The sequence below is a fragment of the Monopterus albus genome, unplaced genomic scaffold, assembly GCF_001952655.1.
Source record: "Monopterus albus unplaced genomic scaffold, M_albus_1.0 scaffold172.1, whole genome shotgun sequence".
Taxonomy (NCBI): domain Eukaryota; kingdom Metazoa; phylum Chordata; class Actinopteri; order Synbranchiformes; family Synbranchidae; genus Monopterus; species Monopterus albus.
In genome coordinates, this window is record NW_018128052.1 from 472,827 (window position 1) to 483,491 (window position 10,665).

At 41.8% G+C, this 10,665-nt stretch overlaps 1 protein-coding gene across 9 annotated transcripts in view; it reads left to right on the forward strand.

Moving 5' to 3' along the window:
- Nucleotides 1-9,390, forward strand: part of LOC109969314 (transcriptional repressor p66-alpha) — a 19,223-nt gene extending 9,833 nt beyond the window's left edge. For 5 of the 9 annotated variants that reach the window (XM_020616105.1, XM_020616108.1, XM_020616104.1 and 2 more), the window contains exons 2-11: nucleotides 1,142-1,668; nucleotides 3,106-3,238; nucleotides 4,139-4,267; nucleotides 4,396-4,473; nucleotides 4,564-4,677; nucleotides 4,981-5,178; nucleotides 5,869-6,127; nucleotides 6,943-7,367; nucleotides 7,461-7,719; nucleotides 8,181-9,390. In XM_020616105.1, the coding sequence (XP_020471761.1) occupies nucleotides 1,145-1,668; nucleotides 3,106-3,238; nucleotides 4,139-4,267; nucleotides 4,396-4,473; nucleotides 4,564-4,677; nucleotides 4,981-5,178; nucleotides 5,869-6,127; nucleotides 6,943-7,367; nucleotides 7,461-7,719; nucleotides 8,181-8,320 (2,259 nt within the window). In that variant the 5' untranslated portion in view covers nucleotides 1,142-1,144 and the 3' untranslated portion in view covers nucleotides 8,321-9,390. The remainder of the gene's footprint in view (nucleotides 1-1,141; nucleotides 1,669-3,105; nucleotides 3,239-4,138; nucleotides 4,268-4,395; nucleotides 4,474-4,563; nucleotides 4,678-4,980; nucleotides 5,179-5,868; nucleotides 6,128-6,942; nucleotides 7,368-7,460; nucleotides 7,720-8,180) is intronic. The other 4 variants (XM_020616113.1, XM_020616110.1, XM_020616111.1 and 1 more) reach the window with 4 other exon arrangements.
- The last annotated feature ends 1,275 nt before the right edge of the window (nucleotides 9,391-10,665 follow it).

A 10,665-nucleotide genomic window follows, 5' to 3' on the forward strand; every position in this document is an offset into this window, starting at 1 on the left:
TTTCTCAGGTGTTCAAATACTTATGTTCAGCAGTGCAAGACAAATAAATTCTTTAAAAATCATACAATGTGATTTCCTGAATTTTTTTTTTAATTCTGTCTCTCAGAGTGGGAATGCACCTACAATGTGAATTTCAGACCCCTCCATGATTTCTAAGTGGGAGAACTTGCAAAATCGCAGGGTGTTCAAATACTTCTGTTCCTCACTGTATTTCCTGAGCCCCTTTGAACTCTGATTTGATTAGAGCGTAATCATGTTCTTTCACCTGTTTTATGTCTCATTGCTACAGTTCATGTTCAAAATCTTATCAGAATGCCGTGGTGCTGCATTCATTAAGTGATCCTCAGATGTTTTTTGTTTTGCACTTAACATTGAGCGCTTACTGAGTCCTCCATCTTATCTTCCATTCGTTTGGCTTTTGGTTTAGACTGAAATTTGGATAATTTGATGTTTTGGGATTATACTCAAGTCAACATCTTGATCATGTGACCTTACGTGTTTTGTCTCGGGGCCATTTTAGTCATCCTATGTCCCGTGCAAGGTCAGTTTTGTCTGCTAAAGTCATACACTCACTGGCCACTTTATTAGGCACACCTGCACCATTGTATGCTCTTCAGTGCAAAACTTCCACCTTAGTATCTGTGTTTATGATGCTCAAAATGTTTCAGTTTTTGGTGAAATTGTCATAAATGTGTAAAGTCGATTATATGTTTATTATATTCAGAGGTGTCTATATTTTTTGTCCTCCCCAGCTACATACATGAGCGGGTCAGAATATTAGAAACACCTCTCAATATAATGTAGTCCAGTGCTGTGAACTTATGCTTGTACAAACTTTAATTGTCTGCACATTGCCAGTGTTGGTTGCTGACAGCCATACAAAATGAGTAAACCCTTGGTGGTGTGATGTTGCTCACAGCTTACCTGTCTAGTGTTTGTCAGACTTGGAAATGAATAAGTGCATAAACTTAACCTAGCACTTTAACCCATCCACTTTTCCCAATTTTAGTTTGGTCTAGCTTGTGTGTTATGATGAACTGTGACATGACTCTGCTCTGTTGGACTTAAATACTGACTGTGGGATTCCTGTTTAAATAAACAACAGTCCAGATAATATGGTTATTTCTTCCTTTAACTGCAGGGGATGTCTGAGGAGGCTGTCCGCCAGACACGCAGCCAGAAGAGGGCGCTGGAGAGGGAGGCTGCTCCCCAGTCAATAGTACCCTCCAATGCTGTAACTGAAAGCAAAAAGCCTAAATTGGACCCGTTTGTACCTACAGCACAGGAACAAACAAATTCTAAACATGATCCTGTATTGGCACAGGACAGTCAGAGCCGGACTAGCACCGGATCGGCTCATGAGAAGGAGCAAGAGCAGAGCCGATTGCCGATATCTTTAGTGTTACCCTTGGCCTCCCAAGGGGTAAAGGATGATCAGGAGCAGACCCTCAGGCAACCGAAGGTAGAACCCAGCTCAGACAATCGAACTGAGTGCAATGACAAAGCCAGCAGGGCGAGGACGGAGTCGGGTATGGATACAAGGAGCCGGGTCCGCTTGACAGAACCAAGGTCGTCCAGTGGCATGCTGGCTGCAGGCGAGGTGAAGGCCACCATTAAAGTGGAAGTTCAGATGGGAGAGCAGCCCGTGGACATGAGCACCTCCAAAGGGTGAGGAACATTTCAACTCTCTTCATGCTGTGACAGCCACACCAAGTACATAAAATAATGGTGTGAATGAGCAGGAAACTTTATCTACCTAAATGTTAGGAAAGACTGGAAGCTTCTTGTCAAGATTTTTTGTTCTAAAACTCACTCACACAAATGTACAAAAGGATAAATAACAATTTAAAAAGACTACAAATGTTTAAAATTACTTTTATGATCCTTAGGTTCTGTAAACTTAGGACGAGGTGGGGGCCTGTTGTACTCAGAGGTGATGTTTAACTTTATCTGTTAGTCTACCTCCATTTTCCCCCCACACACCACCTGAACCCTAAAAATGCCCCTCGCACAAAATGAAGCTGTGTCACAAACCGGTTTCAACTGGTTGTTGCCATGGTTTTCACAGTGGAAGAAACAGCGAGGGGAGAGGGGGAGGAAAAGTGAGTGTGCCACGTGATGATGACTTTGAGGTCATGTGACTTCTTTGGAAGAGTTGTGATTAATCCACAGGAAGTGATGATGGCGCTAAGCCCTGAGGAGAGACTAATACAAACACACACACACACACACAAAAAAGAAGGAAGGCTAGGAGAGACAGGCCTCATGCTGTCATTCCTCTACTTTAACGACTTCTTACGCTTCATAGAAGTGCATAGTCCTTGCAATCACAAGGTCATCCTTGTTTTGTTTTTTTATAGGACCATTAGGCATGTCTTTAGTTTGTGAGTGTCGCTAGTCAAAGAATTTAGGTCAGCTGCTCTCACATAGCCTGCAGCTGAACTAGTCACGTTGTAGTAGAAGCTATATGTGTTGGAGGGGGCATGTGTAAAATGTGCATAATCACGTTTTGTAGAAAGATATAAGGGTTGATCCTCATTCACACTTGCTTTCTTTACCATGCTCTGTATGACATGGTACGCACCAAATACCTCAGATGTCCATTATGCCCCACCAGCTTCAACAGGAAATACGTGCTCTCAAACAACCGTTTCACTGTGACTTAAAAACCTTTACTGGAGCTCTAAGTCCCACCTTGCCCCTCCTTGGCATTTAGGACTGTTCTGTTGTTGCTGAACTAGCATCAACATGAAGTGAAGCTGTGTGGAGCGATGTCTGGGCTTGCTATATTATAGTGGAGTGGATCAACCCGCGGTCATAAATTTTAATTGTGGTTGAAGAGCAGACTTTCATGAATACAGACATTACTAATGGTTGCTAATATTTCAGCCAGAGGAGGTGTTCTTCTTTATCTTGTCTCAAACAGCCATAAAGTGTTCTTGAAATGGATGAAGTAACTTTTTCCCCATATTGTGAAAAAAATAATTACACCCTGTCATTTTATTTTATTAGCAACTTTGACATAATAGATATAACCCGGTTTTGTGTTCATAATGTTCAGTGTCAGGGCTAAACTTATAAAATACTGATTTCTGTTTCTTTCAGCAGCATAAAAAGGGAGAAGCGCCCTCTGTCCCCTGAAGATGACGATGTCATTATCTTGTCGGATAACGATTCCCCCAGTCCACCAATGAATGGCCTGAGTCACTTTAAAGAGCTGGACACAGACCTTCTCATGGTGAGATGAAGAGATACAGTGCTTGAAGTCATGCGTTTCATGCTACTGACCTACTGATAGGGATTCTGAGACTCAAGTTTAAATCATAATCTACTCTGGCTATGGCACAAGTTGTTTTTTTTACCTCAGAGATTGTAGTTGCGCTGTAGGCATTTCACTGATGCTGAAAGTTAGAGCAAAAGACAGTGTCACACAGCATATGTGACTGTTACAGTGTTTTTCCACCATGGATAGTTAACGAGCCGTAACCTGGAGCTTCCCCTACCCATACTCCAGCAGACTGACATGGTCTGTTCTGGTTTGCTTTTTCACTGCATTCTTCTCCCTGTTGGTCACTGTTTACATGAGGGTGTGGCTGCGCTCCTGAGTCAAGGTCACAATGCTTGTTAATCATGCCGGCAACAAAATCAGTCAGTAACGGGACTGTATGAGCAGTTTATCAAACAGCTGTTGAACAAGCTTAACACAGAGTGGCAGAAATGTGATGTCTATGTTGCTTTGCTCGTGGTCAATTTAGTGAGGTCCTTGTTTTCCCCTTAAACTAATGAGCAAATTCTGTTTTACCTTCAAACCAGTGTGTGTGTATGTTCACACACCGTGCTTGTAATGCTGCTGTTTAACCAGTCAGGGGCGACGGCTATGTGAGCACTCCCCCCTCTCACTGTCAGTCTCAGGACCATGATTTAGTACTACCTCCAGAGGAATTTGTCTTGCAGGGCAGTGGAAACAAAAGCATAACCTGGGTACAAATTTTCTTTTGGGGTAGTAGGTTTCTATAGAGGAAAAGGCCTATTAATGGACACTTGGGCCGCTTGAGGCTCCACCCTTCATTTTCAGGAAAGTGTTTTTGTCTTTTGAAACGTGGGTGGTGCAAGTGATGTTATGATCTGTCGAGTGTAGAAGAGCAGCCCGGCAGAGAGGGGGCGCATCATCAAGCAGCTGAAAGAGGAACTGAGACTGGAGGAGGCCAAGCTGGTGCTGCTGAAGAAACTCCGACAGAGCCAGATACAGAGGGACACTCTCCAGAAGGTAAATTAGCATTATTACCCACATCAACAAAGGGTCACACAAAGTGTCATGCATCCCCACAACACAGGCTTTCACATTAAGCATACTGTGTTTTTATTTAATACCTTTCTCTGATCATTTTTTTCCAGCCCTCAGGTGTGTCCAGCTCCACTGCTCCCCCTCCTCTAATTCGAGGAACAGTCACAAGCAATAAAGGCTCTCAGCAGGTTTAGTGCTCTAATCACGCATGTATTCAGGCAGCATATCGGCCTGACAGAACCTTCATACTGTTTCTGACAGTGTCTTTTCCTCACCAGATTTTGGCAGGCAGGAGTTCAGGCACAGTCATCCCTCCACCACTGGTGAGAGGAGGGCAGCCAGGCAAACATGGCTCCCAGATCATCATGCCGCCTCTGGTCAGAGGGGCACAGGTAAGTCATGGCAAAATGTTAACAATTTATTATCACACTAAGTAAGTATAAGTATGCCATTTGTTATACAGTATATTTCAATTTTTCTTTGTCAGGACAGTGACAGCCTGAGTTATTCAGTTTTAGATCTGTGCTTCACTCTTCATGACACACTGCAGGGAAACAATTACACTTAAATTTAGGACTTATGATCTCTCTTTGCGCCTCTCTCTTTGTCTGTGCCCTTTGCTTGGGGCTTTTGATGTCCCTCCCTTGTCCTCCACTGCTTTTGTGTGTGATGTCCCTCTGTGTTGTCTTGGTTAGCCCATCTCTGTATCTCCACAGCAGATCCAGGCTCTTCGCCACCAGCAGCAGCAGCAGCAGCAACTGGCTGCCTCCGGAGGCTCAGGCTCGGGACCCCCTCCTCTGCTGCTGGGCCCCAGGACCTCAGCCCCTGCAGGCCAAGGCCCGAGAGGCATGGGCCAGCCAGGCCTCAGAGTTGGCAGTAGTGCTAGTATACTGGTCAGTATCTAACAGGTGCTTCCAGATAAAAAAAGAGTATGCACAAATATGTTTTACCATCCAGGGTGAAAAAATACTATGTTATCCTAAGTAAGGCCCTTCCACCCTGCTTCTTGTTACATCACAAAGAGTCTTACCACTACCTGCACACAATTTACATTTTACAATAATGTTCTTATCACTGTTCATGCCAATAAAATCAAAATATTTCCAGCCACTGAACGTAGGTACTTCCATCTTCCAAGCTAGCTTACTGCTTGTGTGCTGCTAAATGACGTGCATGCGTGACAACTACGAGTATTAAATGTCAGATTTCAAGTCAATCTGTGCTGTGGTGACAACAAAAGTAACGCTATAACAAGTTGTTTTGGGAGAGAGTAACTAATATTATTACTGAAAATTAAATTTTAACTTTTTACACTACTCATTACTTGGGAAAGATTATATTATTACAGTAACACGTCATAGCCCAACACTGTGTGCAGCGATGCAAGTCTGATAAAGAAGTGGCTTTTTTAATGATTGCACTTTTTTGTTGTTGTCACAGAATCTTTCAACCGGGCTCCAACTGTCTGATTCTTGTGACCCTTAAACACCAGCTGCCCTTTTGTAACATGTCAACGATATTCTGATTTTGACTGCATGCTTGCACCTTTCTTGTTTCTTCCTGTTTTTACTTGTTTTTTGAAGGTCTCGCCATCCAGTTTGAAGGGTTCCTCAGGAAGCAGTGGTGTGTCTGTGGTTAGCATGAATGACTCTCCAGCCAGCCGCCAAGCTGCAGCTAAACTCGCCCTGCGGAAACAACTAGAGAAGACCCTCCTGGAGATTCCCCCACCCAAACCCCCTGCACCAGAGTTTAACTTCCTGCCCTCAGCAGCTAATAATGAGTTCATCTACCTGGTGGGACTGGAGGAAGTGGTACAGAATCTGCTGGATACCATCCACAGAGGTGGGTTTTCAGTTTTAAAGGCATTTGTTAAATGTAGGCACAGCACCTGACTGTTCTTTGCAGAGCGCCTAAGCTGAATTAATGTAAAAAGGTGACATATCACAATGAATGTAAAAGAAACTGAGTTGTATGTGCTGGAAAAGAAAGGGAGAGGTGACTTGATCTCAAAATGAAAGGTAAGGTGACAACAAGAATGACCTGTCCATCAATACTTTGGGTGAAACAGCTATTGGATATTTTTCTACCCTGTCAACTCAGGCCAGTAGTTAACAGCCATCATTAAGGTTAGCCTCCACAAAGAATAGATGAAGTAGGCTAAAGGTTGTTGCGGAGTTATTCTCGTGAATGGTAACAACAGAGGTAATAGAATATAGCCTGTTTTACAAGTAACGAAATTGCTACCAGGAAAACCTGTTAGTTGATGCTACATAATATATGATATGTTAGAATTTCTTTTGAATAATTTTAAAATTTAAATTAAAAAAATTAAAAATTTGTGCCTAAGCCATCTGAAAGCCTAGGAAAAACCTTGTAATGGTAAACTGAATTTCTTTAGGCTTCAACTGCTGGGCTCTATTAAATTGTAAAGGGCATTTTGGACCAAACAAGTAATTAACTGAAAAAAGATTCATCAATAAGGAAAATAGATCTTTGTTGCTGTTGCAGTGTTATTAACTGTCTTGGTCAATTTTATGAAATGGAAATTTGTCCACCTATTCTATCTATTTCCTTCTAATTACCTAATTTATGCCATACAGTACACTTCTATCCATTTTTGATCAGCGCCTCTGGGTTTGCCATTTCTCTGCATCCAGGAAAGACAGGCGTAGCACTGTCCAAGCCCTTTATCAGAGACCCCTTCATCTGCACTCAGTGCAACACTGACTTCACCTGCCGCTGGAGGCAAGACAAGACTAAAGGCGGGGCAGTGTTCTGTGAAGACTGTATGTCATCCAATCAGAAGAAGGTTTTGAAAGCTGAGCACACCAATAGGCTGAAAGCTGCGTTTGTCAAAGCACTTCAACAAGAGCAGGAAATAGAGCAACGAATCATTCAGCAGACGTCCTCACCAGTCTCCCACAGTAGCTCCTCATCCTCTTCATCCGCCTCTTCATCAATGAAAGCCGAGCACTTGGTGTCTCAGAAGCTGAAGCAGGCTCGGGCCAGAGTGTCCTCCCTCCAGCACCACCACCAGGCCAGCCCAGGAGCCAACATCATTCACCATCACTCCATCAAGCAGGTTGGAATCAACATCTTATTTTTAAGAGAAACACATTTGAGTCAATACCACTGCAGCTCAAAGTCCTTGTGTGTGTGTATGAACTTCCCACAGAGCTCCCAGGGTCAGCTGTCCCACGGTGTCTCATCAGTGGGAGTGAGGGGTGTCCCCCACTCCTTCTCCTCCTCCTCCCAGCTGCAGAGTGCAGTGGCGGCCGCAGCTTTAGTCAGCCGGCCAGGTAAGCATGCCCGTGTTTCCCACCACTCTGTCCAGAGTTCAAAGGTGAGCAGCAGTGGAATCAGCAGCGGCAGGAATATCAGCGGAGGTAGTGCCTCATCCACTGCATGGAAGAAGCAGAGCCACATCAATACAGGTAGACTCACATTAATACCAGTCCACCTCTGGTGCCTGACATCTGCTCTCTCTATTTCCTGTCTGGTCCAAAAGCAATCCTTGAACATCCTAGATCCAAATTTCCATTGTTAAGGAATTTCTTACAAAAAGGTACATTCTACTATAGTCACACACATTGGAGAAAACAATAAACTGCAGGAGGAGATGTTTTCGGACAAGGCAGTTCCACTCTCCGGTTCCCCCTCTGCAAATGATCCCCATCTTCCTACTTTAGTCCCTTGGTCTGGTGGTTCATAAATTTATTTTGGGTGTCACTGTGTCATCTTTCCTTTGTCTGTCTGTGTTTGTGGGGACATGGGTGGCTATAAATTCAGGTATTTAGGCAAAAATCATAGTCCTCCTTTCTTATTCGCTCAAAGTATTAAACTGACAGCATGCAGCTTGCTCTAGCTGATCTGCTGCTCTTTTGCATGTTCACAGGAGTGACTATGGCCTATGTGAACCCCAGCCTGACAGGTCACAAGACGGCAGCCATCGTAGACGCTCGTCAGAGGGAATACCTGCTGGACATGATCCCCTCGCGCTCGTCGATCTCGCAGACTGCAAATACATGGAAATAATTGAAATACTCTTCTATTCATTAGTTTTGGTCAAAGTTCTTCAACTCCAATAAGGTCAACAGCACCCCACAGAGGACTGTTAAGCAAATACAATCTCTCAAAGTGAAGAAATGTCCCTTACTTACCTTTTGTATGATTGTTGTTGTTTTTTTTTATGTGGTTTATTTTGAGGTTCGCTGTTCTTTGGTAATTGTGTAGAAACCATATTGATTTGACTGGGGTAAAGAAAAAAAAAAACAAATACTTGAAGGGCTTCCCCTGGGTACTTCTGTCCTCCTGACAGACAGTTGTTAAATAATGGTTTTGTCTGCTTTGAGTACTTTAATAAAAATGAGTACTCTGTTCTGGGCTTATGAGCCCTTTCTGCCATGATGTGGGTCAAACTGACCCACTCTTTTGACACTTGAATGGTTGTAGTCATACCCAAGAGTTCACCTTTAATGAAATACACATTGATTTCAAGCAAATACAAAATAACTGAACTGTAAAATTTTCAGTAATTAGCCTTGTAGTTAACGTTTTGTTTTGGTTTATTTTGTATTTACAGTAAATTATTTTGTTTTTGTTTTTTAATATGATGTTTAAAATCGCTCGGTATATTGTGGTTTCCACAAATGAAGAGTTTATTGTAGCTTTTTTTTCCCCCAGTTTAACAGCATGCCTACCCTTAACGCCTGTTTATTTTGCACCTTAGCTGAAGAAGCATGGTGTTATTGCTTAATTCATCTGTAATTACCATTTGTAATTTACTTATTTTATATTAATGTCAACATTGTAAGATTATTTTGAGTGTTATGTTATTGCTGAATTAATGCAAACTCTGAAGGAGATGAATTTTCCACCCTGAAACCAGAGACCTTTTCTCCAGTATATTCAGCCGGAATCCATACAATATGTGGCATCACTGTGGCATCAGCGTAGCCCTGGAATCTGTTGTAAAAGGAACATTTCCCAGCCATCAAGGTCCTGGAATACACAGCATTACATAATTTCTCTCCTTCCAGATCTTAATTGCATTGTACCAACTTATGTTAACATTTATTTGGTTTTTTGGGCATTTTTCCTAGCTCCTAAAGAAATTAAAAAATATATAAGTTTTAAATACTTGTTTTCATTTGTTTGAGTGTGGAATATGTATAAATAATATAACACTAGTATGACTTTCATCTAGAAACAAAACTTACTGGGGTAACATCTTCAGTGCTCCAAATTTATTGTATGATCCAAGCTTGTATTGTTGAATCTGTTCCTTGGCATTCACTTTTTGTATTTTGATGAATTTTAACCAGTTAAAGGATTCTCATCATCATCACATCTGTATTCTTGCAGAGTAAGGAGTGCCTCGGTTGGTTATGTCCCAAATCAAAGAGGAAAGATGGTAATGAAATGCAAAACCAGCAAAAAGTCAGAAGAGGACAGTGTAAATTTCGATGAACACAGATGAATCAAAAAGGCAGAAAGTGAGCAGAGACAACCTCACAGGAAGCCATGCCCTTTGTACTCCAAAGAATGACAATCAACTTACAGTATGTCTTTTAGATTCAACCGGTTTTTTTATCTGAAGGCCCCAAGAAGTAGCACAGGAAACAAGAATCAGCTTTACATAGATTTATTTTCTTCTGGTTAAATGCAGAGTTATTACAGCGCTGGGCTCTATGACTTGACAAGTCCCAAGAGCTCTGATAATAGGAAGTAATTCCCATTTATCTTCTCGGGCTGGGACTGCCCTGAACATGGGTGAAACTCATATTATCTTTTAATCTGCTGACTCAAGGTTCATACAAATATGAACTCATATTATCTTCTAATCTGTTGGCTCTACACTCACAACATGAACTGGACACAAGGTTCATGCAAATATTCTAGAATGTTGGAATAAGCAGTGTGTGTGTTGTTATTTTCAGGCGTTTCTTTCTAACTGAAAGTAGACATGCAGTTAGCATCTTATCTATAGTTTCCAGGATGACACTTATCTCTGCAATCAATTTATGCACATTTCACCAAGAAGACAAGAAATACTACTAGTTGACTCAAAGCTGAATATTATGACTATGATGCATGCATAAGAGCTGGTTAATACTGATACATGGAGCTGTTAATGAAACACAGACAAATAGTCATACTGAACTCTTCCATTATAAAAGCAAAATAATACTGATGATAAGTAGAAAAATAACTTTAATTCCTGAAATCCAATCCTAACATGTCTTAGAAGCTGTGGAGTGCAATTATATTAAGTACATCTACTCAAGTAATCTGCTTCAGTACAATTTAGAGATTTATTTGGAATTTTTGGTTGTCTTAAATTTTACACTTTCAGAGGAAAATAATGTCTTACTCTATAC